Source organism: Hippocampus comes, unplaced genomic scaffold (genome assembly GCF_001891065.2).
Source record: "Hippocampus comes isolate QL1 unplaced genomic scaffold, H_comes_QL1_v1.1 scaffold67, whole genome shotgun sequence".
NCBI lineage: Eukaryota > Metazoa > Chordata > Actinopteri > Syngnathiformes > Syngnathidae > Hippocampus > Hippocampus comes.
Window position 1 is genome coordinate 1,732,520 of NW_017805221.1, and position 19,653 is coordinate 1,752,172.

Genomic DNA, 19,653 nt, shown 5'->3' on the forward strand with positions numbered 1-19,653 from the left:
TTGTTCTTTAAAATGTTTAAAGTTAGAGTTTTGATCATTATTTTTATGAATCATGATTTCAATATCAGTCCAAATCATCATGAATATGACTTTTTTTCGTCATGGCCCACCTCCAGAGCCACAAAACTCAACTCGCAAACATTTTTGGTCGCCCCCTGCAGGAGAACGAGGGTCAATTCAGTGTCCTCCAGCTGGTGGGGATGCTGCGAGGCGTCGGCGCCGGGATGCGTTACCTGTCGGAGAGGAACTTTGTCCACAGGGACCTGGCGGCCAGGAACGTGCTGGTCAACTCCAACCTGGTGTGCAAAGTGTCCGACTTTGGCCTGTCCCGTCTCATGAGGGGCCTGGACCACAATGTGCCAACGTACACCGCCTCCCTGGTACGTACTGAGAAAAGCCCCCCCAAAACTGCGCAGTTTTTGAGCGGCTCCGTTTCCCGCGGCAGGGGAGCAAGATTCCCGTGAGGTGGACGGCACCGGAAGCCTTTCAGCATCGCAAGTTCAGCTCGGCCAGCGACGTCTGGAGCTTCGGCATCCTGATGTGGGAAGTGATGTCGTACGGGGAGCGCCCCTACTGGGACATGAGTAATCAGGAGGTGAGGACGGGGGGAGGTGCGATGGTGACGGCGATACGATGCGCTCCTGTGCACGAGGCCGTTGAAAGCGAGTCTTTTTATCGATTCTCCAACCCAGGTGATGAAGGCCGTAGCCGACCAGTTTCGTCTCCCCGCCCCCACTAGCTGCCCCTCGGCCCTCCACTCGCTGATGCTGCAGTGCTGGCAGGCCGAGCGAGGGGACCGGCCGGGCTTCGAGTCCATCCTGTCCTCCCTGGACCGCCTCATCAGGCATCCCGCGTCCCTCAAGACGGACGTAGTGCGGTAAGACTGTCACCCGGCATTCGCAAAGCGGGGGATTGGATTTGAACTCCTTGTCTTTGATGTGTAGAAGCTGCTCGCAGCCGCTGCTAAGCCCCACCCCCACAGATTTCTCCTCGGTGGCCACAGTCGGCGATTGGCTACGGGCACTGAGGATGGAGCGATATCAAGATGAGTTTGATCGAGCGCAATTGGACACGTTGGATAGAGTCAGCCGCCTCACCGTGGAGTGAGTACAGCTTGGCCAGAAACACATTTTGCGGGGGTGGGGGGGATGTAATAAATAAATAAAACCACACAAAAAACAAAGCATTTTCGAAAAAATATAAATTCATCGAAACGAACAAAGCTGCTCGAAAGACCAATCAAAATGAACTGGATTAGAAATAAAGAAAGTCAAAACTAAATAAAAATTAACGGTAATGAAAAATCCCAAACTATGACAGTATACCCTTAGTCTCAAGCAAGGTTATTATGGTTCAGGAAAACTAATGAAAAAACTCAAACCGAAACAATGTTTTTGCTCTCTCAATAAAACACAAAAATCCCGTCATAAAATGAAAACAAACCGAACCTACATCTGACATTAATAAGACTAACTATACTATACTCCATCAGAGACATCCAGAACCTTGGAGTGAACCTGCTGGGTCACCAGAGGAAAATCTTCAACGCCGCCCAGCAGCTCAAGGCCCACCTGACTCAGGGCCAGGTGGAGGTGTGACTGCAAGCGCGCTGAAGGCCACCAGCCTGGACTCCTGCTGACTTTTGCCACTGCATTCAAAGACATATCCGGGGGACTGATATGACGGAAGACGCAGTCCGGCGAGGCCCGAGAAGACTGCGGCGACGTGTTTCACGTTAAATTTGACCTGATTTGTTGCCTGCCTTCTCCATCCTTCCTCTCTTCCTTTCACTGCCCCGTCCGTATGCAGAACACTGTCGCTCTTCTTTTTACCTTCTTTATTTTCATCATATACCGGTGGACTTTACTCCGAACAAAGAATTGCGGCGAGACAATGAAAAAGTATTTTTGGGCTGTGTGTGAAATGATGTCACCAAATCCTGGACAGTGTTGCTGCCTTTCACGTTGCTTTAATTCTCCCAAGTCGCACCCGTGGCCAGACCGCAGTCACGTCACTCTCACTTTTGAGCGACAAAAACAGCAATTTTTTTGGGGTGTTAAACACAAACAAGCGTTTGCCCGTGAGAGGAGCGGCACCCCCACAAGCTTTTGTACTCCATAGAAGTCACACACTTCACTTGGTTTCCATTTTGACTGCAGGCACTAAAACACTGAGAGCTCTGTGATCGTGTGACACTATCGGATCGGACCAACACTTGAAGGGAATGTCCGCGGATGCGGGTGTCAGTTTACACATAAATAGCTGTGTTTACATGTATGAGTGTTCACCACTATTCCGTAATTGTGAAACATTTGTAAAATAAATGAAAAGATTTTATTTAATTTACATCACTGTCATTTTTTTTTTTTTTAACGGAACACCCTCCTATTTGTAGATTGTAACAATTTTCAATCAAGATCCAACAAAATTCATTTATATTATGTTCTCCTGCCTATTCACGCATTTCATTTTTGGAACCAGTCAGAGTAGTCGCTGAAAAATCAATTATTCAGTATTTTCATGGTTGTTCTGAAACACCATAGAATGCCACAAGGTGGCGGCAAAGCACTGTCTCATAGAAAAGTAATGCTTTGGCGCCATATTGGTCATCAGGGTGCCAAGGAAGGATTATGTAAGTGAAGGAGCTTCTGTTACGCTGAACATAAGGTTTTGAATTTACGCGATTTTATTTTGTCAAGTTTCCGCATGAAATAAAATCATCTGGGTCCAGATATTTTTTGACGTACGCAATACATCTTATAAAATTGACATCGATCAGTATTAAAATTACGGTATCCACTTATAAAATTGAAAAAAATTAAAAACTGTTTCCAGCACACACACACACACATAACTTTTGGGTAAGTATATTGCATCAGTGTTTGTGACTTCATCCTCTACAGGAGAGAAAAATTAACTCAAGTGTTCTCATGACACTAACATCGATCTGAATGAATGTCGATAACACCGGTATCAATATTATCGCTAATTGGATCGTTCCGCCGCTACTAATTGGCACCCTGTGCAAATGGACAGCATAAGTAACTGAATCGCGGGAGTGGATTCGTGTTCCCCCTCCTACAGCACTTGACATTGACCACCCGGATGACCTTCGTAGTGGAGTCAAGCATCTCCGCGGAGGTCAGCATTTTTGGAGTGGAATCGCAGTCGGAGATCTGCTGGTCTCAGCATGTGTCGGGCAAAACTCGGCTCTCTGGCATGGCGGTAGCAGCGCTGGGTCATGGTAAGTGATCTTCTCCGATAGCGAGACAAATGTCCCGTCCGCAAACTCACTGGAGAGCGCGGACGGGCCTTTCCGAAACCGTCAATGAGAAGGAAGCTTGATTATTAGTTGAATTGTCACAGGAAGTGTTTAAAAATATGAAGCCGTCATTTTCAGTCTATTCGTGTATGGCTTGTTTATAAATTATAACAGCCCTCCAATATGGCCGCCGGTAGTGCATTGTGGGTATTTGTTAAAAGGACGGAGGCCTCTATTGTTGGGGTTGGAATGACATTATTTTATTTATTCCATGAAATGTAATCTGAAATTAAATATTTTTTTTAAATATTTCCAGTTTATAGTTTTGCATTTCTGTTTTGTATTTTTTTTTTACCTCCCTTCTTATTTGCCTTTCTTTTTTAATGTAATTATTTCGTTTTTACTGTGCAAATCAATGATGGTGTCGTGATTCACCCTTAATTTGAGGACAGTCTGGTCAATGTTAATTCTAGACTGCAGACTTCACACTTGGGTCAATTAGAGGAGCCCAGAGTTCAAAGTCAATATGGTGAAGCTGCATTTAGCCGTTATGCTGCAAGCAAATGGAATAAGCTGTCAAGAAAGGCGAAGGCTGCCCCAAGTGTCAATGAATTTTAAATCCAGGCTAAAAATGTTGCTTCAAAGTGGGGCTTTAAGCTAGAGTTAGTGTTCGAGGTAGGGTTGTAAACAAGGGCAAGGATTACGGTGATGTCCATCACATCGTTTTTAATGCAGCCAACCCACCTAGAGAAGAGTCCCCTCTTTGCAACGTTTCAATTAAAATGCGTGCAGTGACGCCTGTTGATGCCAACGCTGAGTCGGGACTGCCTTCGTATCTGATTGAAACGCTTGCAAGTTCCAAACTGGTTGTTCCCAAAAGCTGCTTTTTGAAACCTGTCATGATGCTGCAGAATTTGCCATCGGGGCCATGCAGGTTTCCGGGCAGGCTGCCGGAAGGCACACGGGCCCGCCCGCCAGTGAAGGCTTCACCTGCAAACTTTCAAAGAACTTCTTGTCTTCCAAAGGACTTCCCGAGCTGAACGTGGATTGCTCGCATTTCAAGTGCGAGTCCGACTCGAGGTCAATGTCAATGTGTCTCCTCCCTCGAGACGGGCTGGTATAAACGCATGCTCACCTCCCCTCCCCTCTTCCGTGACTTTTGGCACCCCAGTGCGGTGGAAGCAACGTTTGGACGAGCATGTCCCCTGCGCTGGCCAGGTCGGCTCCCAGCGAGCTCAACCACTGGTGGAGTCAGCTCAAGTTTCGCTTTCACCACAAGAAAGGATGGAACCAGATGCTGGATGAGACCTTCCTGCTGCACACCAAGTGGTAAGAAGTTTGTTGCATTCATTAAAGAAACAAAGAAACAAAAAACGGTGGATTTAAAAAGTCTACACACCCCCGTTTAAAAGTGCACGTATGTTCCACATTAAGCGGTTAATTTTGATCACATACCAACATATCTATTTATCACACTCACTTTTATATCACAAAAAGCTGGTGTTTGAACAGGAGTGTGTTGACTTTTGCAGTACAGTAATCGTATGGCGTCATCATATCTCAGTTGGATTACTGTATCGCCCAAGTTTGTTACTTCCCACCAGAGACGAGCAATGAAGAAAATGAATGAGAAATATTTGACCGGAGACTAATGTGATGTGGAAACGTTTATCTTCCAGCGTGACGGACATTCCTCTTTTCTACGCGGCAAAGAAGAACAGCGCGGGCTGCATCAAGAAGCTGCTCGGGTGTTCTTCCACCAACATTTTTGAGAGAGGTACACCCGCCCGTCTTGTCTGTCCTGTCCGTCCGTCCGTCTGTCCGCCGCTCTGTGGTTGAATCCCAACGTGTCTCGTTGCGCTTCAGGCGCCCTGGGCGAGACAGCGCTCCACGTGGCCGCCATGAACGACAACCTGGACGCGGCGGTGGCCCTGATGGACGGCGCCCCCGAACTCATCAACGAGCCCATGACCTCCGACCTCTTCCAAGGTGACCACACTTTGAAATTAACACCACAGTGTAGTCCGTCACTTAATTCAACACCAGAAAATAGCTTTTTAAAAATCATACTTATCCTTGTCTAAGAAATTTGTTACTAGTTACTTGTCTTTTAAACTTCATTAAAAAAGAGAAAAATATTATTATTACAGTTCGAGATATGACGTGTTTGACATAAATTACCACAACAGTTTCTTGCTCTGAAATAGCTACCGTATGAACTCTATAGTAGAAAAAAAATGTCCCTGTAATCTATTTGTTATACAGAAAAATAGAAGTACATATTTGTAGTTAACAATGGTAATTATAAACATCCTTATTTTGATTCATTTTACTGAATATTTTATTTTACGTGTGATTCTTTGGCAGGAAATGCCATGGTAAAATATGTTTCTTTTCCGATGAGAGAGCTAACACGCACACACGTACATGCACATCCAAACCCCTGGCACTTTTTTTTTTGGTCTCCCCTGCCTCAGGTGTCACACCTCTCCACATTGCTGTGGTAAATCAAAACTTCGACCTGGTCCATCAACTGGTTAGCCGTGGGGCGGACGTGGCTACGCCCAGAGTCACGGGCCTGTACTTCAGAAAGAGGATCGGCGGACTCATTTACTGTGGTGAGAAATTGTGCACAATTAGGAGGTGTTCATTGACTAAGTAATAACCTCTCCAACAGTGTCAATCAGAACTGAGCTTGATGTAAAGACGTACGCTAAATACTTTAAATTGTAATAAAGTATCATTTCTTTGGTATTGTTCAATTAACGACTCGAATGAAATATTTACAAAAAAATACGAGGGGTGTAGTACTCCCTTTTGAGAGATACAGTATGCCAAAGTAATTGTTACTCTTGTACACGAAACAATTATTCAAAACAGAGGCGTTCATTTGAAATAAGGAGGAGGATAACAACGCCCTCGTCCCAATGTCCTCAGGTGAGCACATACTTTCTTTTGCTGCATGCGCCGGCAATGAGGACATCATCTCCATGATCATCGATGCGGGGGCCAGCACCAGGGTCCAAGACTATCGTGGTATTTGACGTTTTGAAAACAAAGCCCGGCATGCCTGACACGACTTAACTTCTCCCCTTCAACTCGACTGTCTTCTGTCTTTTTCCCTTGAAAGGCAACACGGTGCTTCACGTTTTAGTCCTGCAGCCCAACAAGACAATTGCATGCCAGGCTATTGACCTAATAATGGCCCGCGATGCAGAGCTGGACCAGTCGGTACCGCTCGACATGGTGCCCAACTCCCGAGGCCTGACGCCTTTTAAACTGGCAGCCAAAGAGGGAAACTCCGTGGTGAGCGCATATGAGTCCCAATCTGTTTTGCGGTGTGGGGATCTCGCCAACCACCTTACACACAATTAAAAATATCAGATAGGCTATCTGTAATCTATTTGATTATTTGTTTTATCTACATTGGAAACAAACAGAGGGTTGGATTATCGAGCTAGGTGGATTTAAAGTACTCTATGAATACAGTTGAATTGAGCTTGGTAGCTAGCTCGCGCTACCAGTTCATCTATCCTTCTGTCTGGCGTGCTGGCTAGCCAGCTTGCAAGGTAGCTCCAGTATTCTTTCTTTATTTCCATTTATCGACCGATCACTGCCAGTTCTTATGTCTAGCTAACTCGCTAGCCATCTTGACAGCTAGCGCCGGTATCTAGCTAGCTCTGCTGGTTAATCTGTACTTCTTTCTGGCTAGTCGGCTAGCTATCTTGCAAGCCTCTTCCAATCTAGCTAGCTAAGCTAGCTAGCACTGCCAGTTCATCTGTCCTTCTATCTGGCTAGCCGGCGAGCCGTCTTGCAAGCTAGCTCAGGTATCTATGGCTCCTACTCTCACCACCAGTTCTGTTTGATAAAATAGGTGAAGCGGATTGTTTCACTCCTCTTCGTCTTTGTCAGGCCTTTCAGCACCTGGTGAACAAAAGGCGTTTGGTCCAGTGGGGTCTGGGACCTTTGACCTCTCACCTCTACGATCTGAGCGAGATTGACTCATGGGCCGACAACATGTCAGTGCTGGAGCTCATTGTGGGGAGCCCACAGAAAGAGGTGCAGCTGGGTTTCCATTGTTCTAGAGTAAAATAGCATCTTTTTTGCCTGTTTGTTTGTTTATTCTTTTTAATTTGAAGATAATTGTGTTTGGGGAAGCACGAATAATTGCGTTTTTTCTAATGAATTATTTGATGAGATAATCAATCGAATACTCCACTCTAAAACTATTAGCTGCAGTCCTAAACATTTCTTTTCATTGAAATTGTATTAGGATGCTATTATATTTCAAAATGTATGTTGAGTCTTCTCAGAGCACGTAAATGAGTGAGAAGTATGTCAAACGAATGGATGGTGTAATTCAATATTTTGGGTCTCAAGGCCAGGAGAATACTGGAGGTGACCCCTGTGAGGCAGCTGGTCAGCCTCAAGTGGAACCTATACGGAAAGCATTACTTCAGGTATGCTTTTGAAGTCTTAACCAAGCACCTGCACACTTGTTTCATGTTGCCTCATACTTGTTTTTTCTTTCTCGAAATATCGTCTCTCCAGACTCCTGATGGTTTTCTACCTGCTCTACATTGGGATGTTCACATTGTGCTGCATATTTCGCCCCCTAAAGGATGCTCCAGAGAACTACACGATATCAGATATGGACAAAACCATCCGAGTCCAGAAGACACTCCGTGTGCGTTGGCAGCTTCAAAATACACTACAGAAGCATCAGTGCATTTATTTTTGACAGCGCTTGCGCCCATTGGGGTCTATTTCAGGTGAATTGACCATCCTTCTCTCTCTCTCTTGTTCTCAGGAGAGTTATGTGACACACGCAGACACCCTGCGTCTGGTCGGAGAGATCATCAGTGTCCTGGGAGCTTTGGTTATCCTGTTGCTGGAAGTATGGCCATTGTGCACGTACAATGGATATAAAAGTCTACACACCACTGCTCAGATGCCAGGTTAACTTCTCATGATATAAAAAATAGGGGCGGGGTGATTCACTTACCTCCCGATTAGATTAAAATCACATGTGTGATGATGAGATTTATATCCCGATTATTTTTTGCGATTTAATATCACAGTTATTGGTATTTTTCTCAAACAATACATTTTTTTCATATCACATTTTAAAACAATTCTTCAAAATCTAAACAATACATATGTTGAATTGTATACTTCGATCGATGCAGCCAGATGAAAGTCAGTCACACTTTCTGACATTTATTTCAGAAAGCACCGGATGCAATTTAAACAGCGGTGTGTACACTTTTTTTTATATCCACTGTACAGACTGTTTATTGCAGACGCTCAACGACACTTTTGCTGTCCATCCCTCTTCCATGACATCAGATTCCAGACATCCTGAGGATGGGAGCAAAGCGCTACTTTGGTCAGACGGCACTCGGTGGCCCCTTCCACGTGATCCTGTACGTTGTTGAAATCGCCACCAAAGTTGGCGTCGTATTAGAAGGCACTCGAAAATGGGTTGCTGTTTCTGTTGCAGTGTCAGCTACGCTTGCCTGGTGGTGCTGCTGTGTGTGTTCAGAGCGTGCAGTGTGCAGGGCGAGGCCGAGGTCATGGCCGTGTGTTTGGTGCTGGGCTGGACCAACGTCATGTTCTTCGCGCGAGGCTTTGAAATGCTCGGCCCGTACGTCATCATGATCCAGAAGGTGCGCCCAGAAGAGTTTCACTCCAACTAACATTTTCAAGTCAAAGTGAATTGTTGTGTCTGGCAATCTGGGGGGGGGGGCAGACTGCCTTCATGAGTAATACATACATCAAATCAAAATAATACCTGTTAAAAAAAATAAGATTGGGCCAAGCAATAATGTTACTAATTTCAAAGGTATAAAAAAAAAAAATTCTCATACCTGCATGTGTGTACGTTTTGAATTTATTTGATTTCATAAACTCAGCTGGCCCAGGATTGAGCTAAGTATGAGTGATACTAATTTTGTAATTTGATTTCATAAAAAAAAAAAAAAGGGGACGTAAAGAACCTCTTATTGTCGAGACAATTTTTGACTTCCCCTTAAACAGGTTTTTGCGATCAGTTTGTGTGGACTCAATGCGGTTTGACTCATATTTGTTCTTTTCTGACACAGCTGCATTCACCTTTTGTGGCACTCACAATCGCATCCTTGGCCTCTTTTCCTCCTAGATTATATTTGGAGACCTGACAAAGTTTATGTGGCTGAGTGTCATTGTACTTCTTGGTTTTTCAGCTTGTGAGTATGCCCATTCCACACACGCAGCATCCCACAAAATTGAATACATTTGTGTAAATATTCTATGATCGTTTCATGGGACGAGAGTGGGGAAAAAAATTACATTTTGGTCAAATGTCACGACTGTACAGCTTTTCTAGCAGTGTCAATTTTCTGGCCCCTCAAAATACTGTTCACGACAACAGTCACCTAAACCACCGGCGTCCTCGTCATTCGCCCCCTCGGGCCATGAAGTGTTCGATAGTTTTACATAAATGTGAATCACCCAGAAAAAGTGTTCCCTTCTGTTTTGACTTCTCAGCCTTGTGGATGGTGTACATGACTCAGGAGCCAGACACCATCCCCGCGTATCGCTCCTTCCCCATCACGCTCTTCTCCCAGTTTGAGCTCAGCGTGGGCCTCATCGACCTGCCGGTGGACCACACCTTCAGCACGCCGCCGATCGTGCACGTGCTGCACTGCGCCTTCTCGGTGGTGTCCTACATCCTTCTGCTCAACCTGCTGATCGCCATGATGAGCGACACCCACTGGCGGGTGGCCCAGGAGAGAGACGAGCTCTGGAGGACTCAGGTGAGAGTTGCGGTGAAGGAGCACATCTGTGCAGAAGGTGAAGCCAACCCTCACCCAAACACAAAACAAAAACAAAAAATCTTGTGCTTTACTTCATAACAATGTGGTGTGTTGCGTTGTCATGGTAACCACTGTGCAGGTGGTGGCCACGACGCTGATGCTGGAGAGGAGGCTGCCCCGCTGCCTCTGGCCTCGCCTCGGAGTGTGCGGGCTCAGCTACGGCTTGACCGAGCGCTGGTATCTCCGGTAAGTGGTGTTTTGTTCTGTTTTCTTTTTCCAAATACTTTATCGAGCATCAAGAGCCCAGTACAGGACGAATATGTGAAAAACTGTTGCTCACCCAAGCCTACCTCCATCCCAACTAAGCTTCCTTCTGACCAACCAATCAAAAGATGGAAAAAATGCCGATGTCATTGTGGGCCAGTTAGCTGGCCCTCCGAGAATGAATTTGAAATGAGATTGGTTCAAGCGAGAGTCCTGTTGCAAAATAGTTTTTGTTACGTTCTGATCAGCAGATTAGAATGATGTGGCAACACGGAGAAGATGAAAAGTGACTGTACAAAAAAAAAAAAAAAAAAAAAAAAAAAATTAACATTGACATGTACTGGAGGCAGTGCAGCCGAAACAAATGCTATGAAATGAAATGTTTCAAAGTATATATCATAACCATGCATGCAGTGTAAAATTTGAATATACAACGGCATTGTAGCATCACATTGAAGGTATACTCCAAATAATTTCACGGCAGTGTGTTCTCTAGTATAATTACATTGTTTTTTCTATAAAAAGTTGATAAGTCTGATACCAATTGATGATTGACCTCTAAAGCATTTGAATGCTCGGTCACGATATCAAAAATATATTTTTAGATCAACCTGGGTATAACAGCGTTCTGTACAGTATTTCCTTCACTTGTGCCGGTGTACCTAATGAAACGTCCTGCAGCTGCGATCAATGCCCGATGACTGACTCATTTTGCAGAGTCGAGGACAGGAACGACCCCTTGATGCAGAAGATGCGGCGATACATTCAAGTGTTTGCCCGGGAGGATGAAAAGGGGGAGAAGGAGGGAACCCAAAAGGCCGACGCCAACCTCAAGGTCAGACCGAGGAATCGGCGATCCATTTCCGGCTGGAAGTTGATTCGTCAGAGCGCTTTGGGTGCCGACGTGGAGGTGGAGGAGCCCGAGGACGAGCAAGACATCCACTTTGTCTAAACAGAGCCGGTGAATGACTTCACGATCTATCTTTTGGTCTTTGCGTGAAAGTTGTGCCTTTTTTTTTCCTCAGTATTGCGCTGTGAAAAAGGAGTATCTGAAATAGCAACATATAAAGTGGGAATATATCTTAAGAGGGAAGAAAGTTCTGCACAAATTATTTATTTGACAATCAAACTTTATTGAAGCAAAATCAGAGTGAATCGCACGTCGAGTACTATTAAGCCACTGCATAAGGCACTTAGAATTGTACTTTAAAAGTGATACAGCATTCACTGACAGGCCATCCGAAACTTTATTCAGTCAAGTCACATATTTTACATTAAAAAGAAAAAAAAAAAAAACGCAGCACATTAGTTCGGCTGAGCCCAAGGCTAATTTTTAATTGCTTTGCCTGTTGTTGTACGGCACCTGCACAGACATTATTTCTTGCAAATAGTTTTTGGACCAATTAATTAAGCAGTATCCAAAGTTAGCAGGATCCAAAATACATCGTCAAATGTTTAGTTTCGATTCATTATCAAGGTCACAAAAATGTTCATTCTTGTGGTTGCAGTTTGTGGCCATGTACAAATAATGCAAGAGAATTGTTTCTAATATTTGAAGGAAATTTCCTGTTTTACCAAAAAAAAAAAAAAATCAAGCACATGAATATTTATGAATGTCAAATTACTTGCATTCCAAAACAGAAAAGTTAGTTTCACATAGAATTCTTAATGATTCTTAATGACTGCGAGGCGGTCTACGAAATGTTAAGCGGGTAATAGCAAAGAAAAGTTGCTAGAATTTGCTGCGGACAATGTACGGTGCTTTATGTCCAACTTGCAGAGCATGGATCATTTATAAGGCTTTCATTTGCACGCTTGGAAGAATGCTCCTGGCTAACTCCTGTTCAGAGTTGCATCTGACAGATGTAGTATGTGTATGAGCTGCAAGGTGACGTTATCCAGTTGTTGTCGGCAAGCTTGTCGCTGCTCAGTATCCCACAATCTCCCGTTGTCTGGGTGGCTCCCCAGTAGCTACAAACCACAATCAAAACAGTCAACATTGGTATTATGCACATATCTAGCTAGCTAGCTCACTATCTAGAGAGCTAGCTTGCTTGCTAGCTAGCCAGCTTGCCAGCTCACTAGCTAGTCAAGTCAGCTTTATTGTCAAAAATGCTCTATGTACAACATACAGCACGGATGAAATTTATTTCCTCGCCACCACAGTGCAAACATGCAGTGCATTAAAAACACATAGCTAAAAATAAGTGCAGCGAAACTGAACTGTCTAAATCAACAGTCAACAGACTGTTTAAGTGGATGTCAGATGCTGAGGGGTCACAGCCAGCATCCCGACTATCAGCTCGCTCGCGAGCTAGCTACCTATCAGTTTGCTTGCTAGCTATGTAACTATCTTGATAACTTGCTATTTTAGCTATGGTCTCTCTATACTGTATATCCATCCATCCCATTGAACGTCACTGTTAAGCCATATTGAATGTTGCACTCTGGTCTTTGCTCCCTTTCCAGTTCAAAATCCCGAACAGCATTCAATGGAGACTTGAATAGCCACACTTTAGAAACACTGGACAACAATGGAATCCAATTCCAGAGTTTTCAATTTAAGAAAACGGGCAAGTACAGATACCATGTATCGTATACGGGCCTAATTTTAAGCTAATCGGATACTCATGGAAGTTGACGATACCAGCCATTGATACTTCGGACAAAAAAATAAATAAAAATAAAAATTCTGACATTGAGCAAGTCCTCCTTGGCAATCATCGGCGCTGTACTGCAGCAGATTGACGATGGACTGCATGGAGTGTATCATAGCTGACTCACCTCTGTTGCAGCACGTTGTCGTCGATCCAGGTCCATGTATCATTTGTGCTACGCAGACCGATCCAATATTTACGGCCGTTTCCATTTTGAGTCAGAAAGCTCTGGAATAGTGAGGTCAACAATGTCATTCAAACGACAAGAAGAGCAAATCAATTTGTTCTCAGTGGTGCCTGTACAATGATCGGCGTCACAACCACCTGGACTTTCTGGCTTCTGACCACGGCCAGAGATCCTCCCTCACCAGTACAGTTGTTCCGGCTCTCCTCCCAGCTCAGCCTCAACGTGGACAAGAAGAAACAAGACTGGCCCAGTCGCACCCATCTTGGTGGGCACTGTTGGCAGCAGTAACCTAAAGCGGGGTAGTTCAGCGCAAGACATTTTTAAATGATGAACCTTAAGGTGGATAGGGAGAAAATGCTCGCCATCATACTCATCCATCCCACCCACACACTCACATCGGTCTTGATGTTGAGAAGTGAAAGTCCTGCACTGCTCCACGGTGCAGGTTGGCGATTTCCAGCCCACTGCGTTCATGGGACAGGCGCTGGATCCAGTTTTCACTAGAGGGGATAGATGCACAATACGTATACAGTACGCGCGCGTCATTTGTGGGAAGAACAATTGCGAACCCCGTTCCTCCTGACTTCCTGTTCCCACAGGAGACAAAGATACACTGTTACTGCTTTTTCTACTCGACCACACTTTTTATATTTCCTAGTATGTTGAGTATTATATACTCACAGACAAGTTTAGTGTGCTGGATACAACATCACCGATAAACATTACAAGAACCGGGGAGGAGAAATTCCATTGTAGATACTTTTTCCCAGGCGAGGCACTAGGGGGGGGGGGGGGGCTCTCGTTTAGGAATTCCTAACAGTCTAAATCAAGATTTTATTTCCATGTACTGTAGTCCATTAGTGCACTGAGCACTTTTCTCCAATTCTTTAGTGCAAACCTAGCCCAACATCCCAGAAAGTGAAGTGAGAGAACATTCAGAAAGAAGTTAGCATTTTCATTTGCGTGCCAGCACTTGTGCCTGTTAGCATAACAGAATGTTATGTCATCTTTCAAGACTATATTAAAAGATTTGACCGCAGTTTGGAGTTGGACCACGAATGCATCAAACCTTTTTTTTTTTTTTTTTTGTAATCCCGTCTTGTTTCTTTCTTTTCTCTCGGGCAACCTAAAGCCGTGCCTCCCTATCTTCGTTGAGAAGGTACCCATATTACATTCGGAAAATCTTTTGGCGCAATCCAAAAAAATACTGCCCAGAAATTGACTCTGTGTGAAATCAAGGCCTGTTTAACTGAACGGAAAGCTGATTTGCTGTTGTGGAAGAGCAACAGGTTTATAACGCCATCGAATAGAAGAACAGAGAATTTCTTCCTGCTTGTCACGATACGTCTTTGGCCAAGAACAGAGATTTTGCACTTCTTAGACCCTTGCTAGTCAGAGGAGCAGTGTGTGGTATGTGCCAATATGAGTAGAAAATGAAGGGAAGACATTGTTGTAAAGGTATGTCATGCTTCCCTGCCCCCCCCCCCATCCCCCGCACGCAATTGGAGTTATTGACGAAACTCACTTTTCACGAGCAGCACGACGATGACCAGCAGCAGCACCAAAGACAACATGGTCAGGATCAAACATGCCACTCGGTAAGGCCTTATGGCTTCTTGGATCTGTTTGACTGACAGAGTGCGAACATTTCAGAGTTGTATTTAGTGGCATCATATTCCAAGCCAGCGAAACTTTTCCAACCTCCCTCCTCTGATAAATTGGCAAGCGAACTCATTGACTGTGACATTCATCCTGCAAAATCTGACGGCCACAAAGTGTCCCGGCGGCGCTAATTTACCAAGTGCAACATTTAGACGGCTCCTATCTAATTGCTAGAACATCTTAACTGTTTCTTTTCAGACGTGTAGGGAGTCAAGTTAGGTTGAAGGTCATTGTTACGATTGTTATGTCAACCTTGGAAGGAAAGCTTCGCCACTGACAAGCTCAGTGAAAAGTTCAAATAAAAGCAACTCTTCAACATGCCGTTTGTTTGAATATATCCACATTTAATTTTGGTCACTCGCTGTTTTAATGAAATGTTATGGATTGCCAAACAGTGTTTCATGTGAGATGAAAAACAAATGACTTGAATGGAAATGAAATAAATTATCAAAGCGACTAGCCAGTCAGCCAAATTTTGGCCACGCAACAAAATCCCACAACTTCTGCTTTTGATTCTTTTATCTTAAATGTCAGCAGCCTTTTTTTTTTCCCCACAAAGTTAAGTTTTCAAAAATCGATTTATCAGCCACAGAATCACTGTGATGGAGGCACGCCCTAGAACAGGGGTGTCAAACTCATTTTTGTCGCGGGCCACAGTGTAGTTGCCCTTCACCTTGGAGGACCATTATGACTGTGAAACCAAATAAAGAAGTCAAGAATAACCGTTTCTTCCACTAAGTGACTGCAATGAGGGGTTTGGTAACAAGAAAATGCTGACAACAGCTCTCATTTATTACAAATGATAATTTTGAATTTGGGTACAGATTTTAGGAAGCATCATGGAAGTTTGACACGTGTCCTAGAATGTTCTCCTGCACTCTTGAACTTTTTTTTTTTTTGCGAGGATTTATGTAATGTGCAATTGAGTGTACCTGGTCGTTTCGTTGGTTCTGAAATGTTTGAATAGATATCCTCAGATGCCTTGTTAAGTCCTGTGTAGTCGCCTGGTTCTGCTTCCTCTGCGGCAGCTAAAGCAAAAATCACGGGAACACATTCTTCCAGAAACTAGATGGAATTTGTCAATCGAAAATGTTACCAAACTTAATTAGGGAAAAAAAAAAATAAAAATACTCGGGCAAATACCGTTACTAGCTCCGATCCAGGGCCAATGTTTGGTAAGGGTATAAATGTAAAAGTAAAGCATTTTCTACTTACGTGTTGGGACATTGGCAAGTGTGTACGGGTTCCCTTCACCTTTGACTTCCAGTATTGGCTCCTTTGCCGCCATCTCGGCTTCGCATTGCTTTTTCTTGGCGGCGATATCGTGCATCTCCATGAGTCCTTTCTTCTCCGCGGCTAACTTTCACTTTCCTTGGAAAAGTACTTGATGGGGCTGAAGAGCTGAAAAGTTCCGTACCGCTAACCTGTTGTCCCGCGAATGCAAACGCAACTGATGACAAAGATGCAACAAAGTGTCGGGGTGATTTTTTTTTTTTTTAACCTTGAGAATGCGCAAGCGGGGGAGGAAAGCTCCCAGAGGCGTCCAATCTTCAGCTGCTTAATGAAGACTGAATACTTCCCTTTCTTGAGATTCGTGATCTTTGTGTTTGGCCTTCCTCTAAATCTTTGGTCGCCCGTGTAAAAGCGAGTTCAGGGGAAAGGAAGAAGCATTGCGACACGATAAGCAAAAATAAACCGCTCATTACCATGTTTGTGTCATTTTTATTTTCCACCCCCCCAAAAAAAGAAAAAAAAATCCATGATTGCGCCACTTATAAAAACAAAACTATGTTCATTAAATACACATGAGAAAGATAAGAGGAGCTTCACTTTTCCATTGCTTTTCTTCCGATATTTTTTTTAATTTTTCATCACGAAAGGAACCCAAAACCAAAAAAAGACAGTACAGTAAACATTTAATAATAAATGAAACTGCCACCTTTAGCCTGTTTTACCCACTGCGCCATTTACTCATACATGATTTTAGGCATATTAATAACGGCGTCTTCCTTCTCCCCACTTTCTCGTTGTCGCCAACCCGGAGGCGTGGTCCCTTCAGGCGCCGTAGACGCTCTCGTTGCTGTAGGTCAGGTAGAGAAACATGTCGTCTTCATGGTGTTCCTGGAACGCAACGCAACACGGGTTCAACTTCAGGATCATTATCGAGCTTGCCGATGAACTTATCACTTTGGTACATTTACTAAAGGATTGTGTTTACGTTTGTTTTCTTTTTCTACCTAACTTGAGCAAACACTTATTTTCACATTAGCCATTAAAAAAAAAAAAAAAAAAAAAGTTCAATTCGTCCCATGACCAGACCAATCTCAAATCCTCTTTCCCCATTGATATGAATGCAAATGTTATTCAAATCTAGCCCCACAAAAACAGCACCAAAATGTTTTGCTCTGTTCATTTTAAATAGCAATAAAAATACTCGACAGGAGAAAATAAAGACATAGGACCGATATTGGATAAAAACACCAAAATCACTTTTATCTGTCCCATACTGCAAAATTAGGCCAATATTGAAAGCCACATTAAAGTACACACAATGCACAACCACTCAAAGTCCCCGAAACTCCAAAAAAAAAAAACAATTTCAACGGTGAATAGCAATAAATATCTTGGAGCAACCACGGGCTCACCCTCTGCCTCCTCCCACATTCCAAAAACACGCATGTTCAGTTCAACAAAGACCCGAAGCTGTCAGACACGCTAACCACTTGCTCGCCGTGCTGCCCCATCAGTGTATTCCAACGTGGAATATAAACAACTGAGTGTCCAATCAATGACATCGCCTTACCTCATAGACTGCAGAGAGAGGAGAGCTGGAGGGGGGCATGGAGTTGTTGACGAAGAAGAAGAGCGCCTCCTCTGGTCTCAACGACACACGCTGGCGGATGAGAAAACACAACTGGCCCACTGAGAGGGAGAGACGGCGGGAAACAACAGGAGATGGTCAGGAGAGGCCATTTCGTTTCGTGTCATTAGGAAGGAAAGAAGCATGAGAGAGAACAGGGGTGGATACAACTGATTTTTTTTTTTTCTAAAAAAGGCACAAAACCGCAGAGTGCATGTGAATTGTACCTGTTAAATCTGAGGGCACCAAGTACTTCTTCTTATCGAGTTCGGGAGCACGTGACCTCTGGGCCCTCTCCACGATGATCTGTTCAGGCAAAAAAAAACAAAAAAACAAAACCCAATCCATTCAATAGCTTGTTGTTACCTATAAAATAAAATACTTTGCTGTCATGCTGACCGGTATCTTGTCAGGGTGCTTGGCCCGGACACGCTCTCCTTCCGCTCTCCTCACCTCCAGCGGAACCAAGCGCTGGTACTGACTCGCCATCTGGACACAACGACACCAGAAAAGCCTTGAAGCTGATAGACAAGTGCTTTATTTATTGAGCGAACAAACAAGAAAAGATGACATGACTAAGCAGTGCATTCATTCATCAAGTGACAGATCACATGAAAACAAGCCTGTTGTGAGACGTGAGGCACGTCGGTACATTTTTGTCTTATTAGTGGTGAGCTGCCGGACAATATGTAGTCAACATGGAACAATTTCTGATGTCATGGCGTGCACATATGCAACATGTGCATAAGCTTGTTTAATATTTTGTGACATTGCGCTGCTCTATTTAGCAATTTAAACACATCACGTATGCTTGTGTTTGTTCACTGCAAAATGGCTCAAACATTTGAAATGTCAAAATACAGGAGACCTCATTCAACCAACATATGACATATGACATTCCGGATGGCACCAATTTATTTTTTTAATAGAGAATATGAAGCCACATGGCACAAGAATGCATGCTTTGTTAATATTTACGACCTACAACTGTTTTAGTGCAACTATTTACTGTAAATTTGATTTTACATCAATTTTTCTTTTTTAAACCTTTCACTGACTAATGTGTTTTTCGGGCGTGGGCGGGGCAAAAGCAGTAAACAATAAAAAGCTCGATGCAGTTTTTCATCCCCAAGCGGTTCAGCTACTTATTTCGTTTTTGGCCTGCAGGTTTTGTCACATGGTCGGAATGCAGCAAAAAAAATAAAATAAAAGTAAAAAGAACGGCCGTTGAGCAACAACAATGCCACGTCTCGTGACGTCACAACTGCCGCGTCGTACTTGACAGCTTACTTGGCTTGTCTGCTTGCTTCAACAGCCGAATTCCGACAAACAATCTATCTGACAAGTTTTCTTCTATTTGTCTCCATTGTGGTGACGTATATAAGGCACAGGGACGTTAACACGAACCAACCCGCAGCTAACGTTGCTTTAAGGACCATATGTAGCAATACCGAGTGGTGGTTTCTCGTTTACGCACCTTTTAAGACAGCTTAAAGACGGTTCGACTCAATTTCAGACCACGGCCAAAATCCCCGCTTGTTTATGGCGTCAGCAAATCAATTATCATGGAAAAACGGATTGCGCTCAAATGAACCTTTTCCAGAACTTCGGAGTCCAAAGATGTCGACTGTCCTGTTACGCTACACGAAAACAACAACAAATAACGCCCGGTCAGCCCACCGTATTTCTGACCAATCAGAGATAGTCTTGTTGATTGACAGTAAAGCCAGACCATTCATACACAACTGGAGACCCTGCTCTGATTTCATTGGTGAACGGTCTGGTTTTAACAATTGACTGCCCATTCTTAACGGAGTGATGGGACAAACCGCCAATCGGCGCAAGCGGGACAATTGGACGGTGGGTGGGTGGGGAGCAAATGAACAATGCCCCTAACCGCTACGTGTTGAACGCGTTCTGCCTGCAGCTGCAAACCATTAGCTCAACGTGAAGGAACAAGCACT

The 19,653-nt window shown here is 44.0% G+C and overlaps 4 protein-coding genes across 8 annotated transcripts in view; 2 read left to right on the plus strand and 2 right to left on the minus strand.

Annotated features, from left to right (window-relative positions):
- ephb6 (eph receptor B6) overlaps positions 1-2,346 on the plus strand; it is a 30,077-nt gene extending 27,731 nt beyond the window's left edge. The window contains exons 15-19 of the mRNA XM_019868979.1: positions 162-380; positions 446-595; positions 693-877; positions 945-1,103; positions 1,493-2,346. Of these exons, the coding sequence (XP_019724538.1) occupies positions 162-380; positions 446-595; positions 693-877; positions 945-1,103; positions 1,493-1,598 (819 nt within the window). The 3' untranslated portion in view covers positions 1,599-2,346. The remainder of the gene's footprint in view (positions 1-161; positions 381-445; positions 596-692; positions 878-944; positions 1,104-1,492) is intronic.
- Positions 2,347-4,239: 1,893 nt separating this feature from the next.
- trpv6 (transient receptor potential cation channel, subfamily V, member 6) lies at positions 4,240-11,608 on the plus strand. Its single transcript, XM_019868986.1, has 16 exons — positions 4,240-4,591; positions 4,942-5,039; positions 5,129-5,251; positions 5,740-5,880; positions 6,200-6,298; positions 6,393-6,568; positions 7,175-7,321; positions 7,643-7,722; positions 7,814-7,949; positions 8,073-8,159; positions 8,612-8,688; positions 8,766-8,931; positions 9,423-9,489; positions 9,791-10,059; positions 10,199-10,305; positions 11,041-11,608. The coding sequence occupies exons 1-16, from the start codon at positions 4,461-4,463 to the stop codon at positions 11,273-11,275; spliced, it is 2,139 nt and encodes a 712-aa protein (XP_019724545.1). The 5' UTR covers positions 4,240-4,460; the 3' UTR covers positions 11,276-11,608.
- On the minus strand, positions 11,440-16,475 carry LOC109515314 (C-type lectin domain family 4 member G). Of its 3 annotated transcripts, XM_019869004.1 has the most exons (8): positions 16,331-16,457; positions 16,045-16,253; positions 15,762-15,857; positions 14,693-14,797; positions 13,563-13,667; positions 13,305-13,456; positions 13,108-13,208; positions 11,440-12,294 (listed from the first exon to the last, which is right to left on the minus strand). In XM_019869004.1, the coding sequence occupies exons 2-8, from the start codon at positions 16,163-16,165 to the stop codon at positions 12,168-12,170; spliced, it is 807 nt and encodes a 268-aa protein (XP_019724563.1). In that variant the 5' UTR covers positions 16,166-16,253; positions 16,331-16,457; the 3' UTR covers positions 11,440-12,167. The 3 variants fall into 3 exon arrangements, with proteins under 3 accessions (XP_019724563.1, XP_019724564.1, XP_019724565.1); XM_019869005.1 differs by lacking the exon at positions 15,762-15,857 and having other exon boundaries at positions 16,045-16,475; XM_019869006.1 differs by lacking the exons at positions 14,693-14,797; positions 15,762-15,857; positions 16,045-16,253; positions 16,331-16,457 and adding an exon at positions 13,849-13,957 and having other exon boundaries at positions 13,563-13,791.
- Positions 16,476-16,722: 247 nt separating this feature from the next.
- LOC109515317 (gamma-aminobutyric acid receptor-associated protein-like 1) lies at positions 16,723-19,379 on the minus strand. 3 transcript variants are annotated; one of them, XM_019869008.1, is made up of 5 exons: positions 19,284-19,379; positions 18,089-18,178; positions 17,917-17,995; positions 17,633-17,751; positions 16,723-16,950 (listed from the first exon to the last, which is right to left on the minus strand). In XM_019869008.1, exons 2-5 carry the CDS (start codon positions 18,176-18,178, stop codon positions 16,885-16,887), a joined length of 354 nt encoding a protein of 117 aa, XP_019724567.1. In that variant the 5' UTR covers positions 19,284-19,379; the 3' UTR covers positions 16,723-16,884. The 3 variants fall into 3 exon arrangements, with proteins under 3 accessions (XP_019724567.1, XP_019724568.1, XP_019724570.1); XM_019869009.1 differs by having other exon boundaries at positions 19,167-19,356; XM_019869011.1 differs by having other exon boundaries at positions 18,089-18,210; positions 19,167-19,356.
- Between the last annotated feature and the right edge of the window lie 274 nt (positions 19,380-19,653).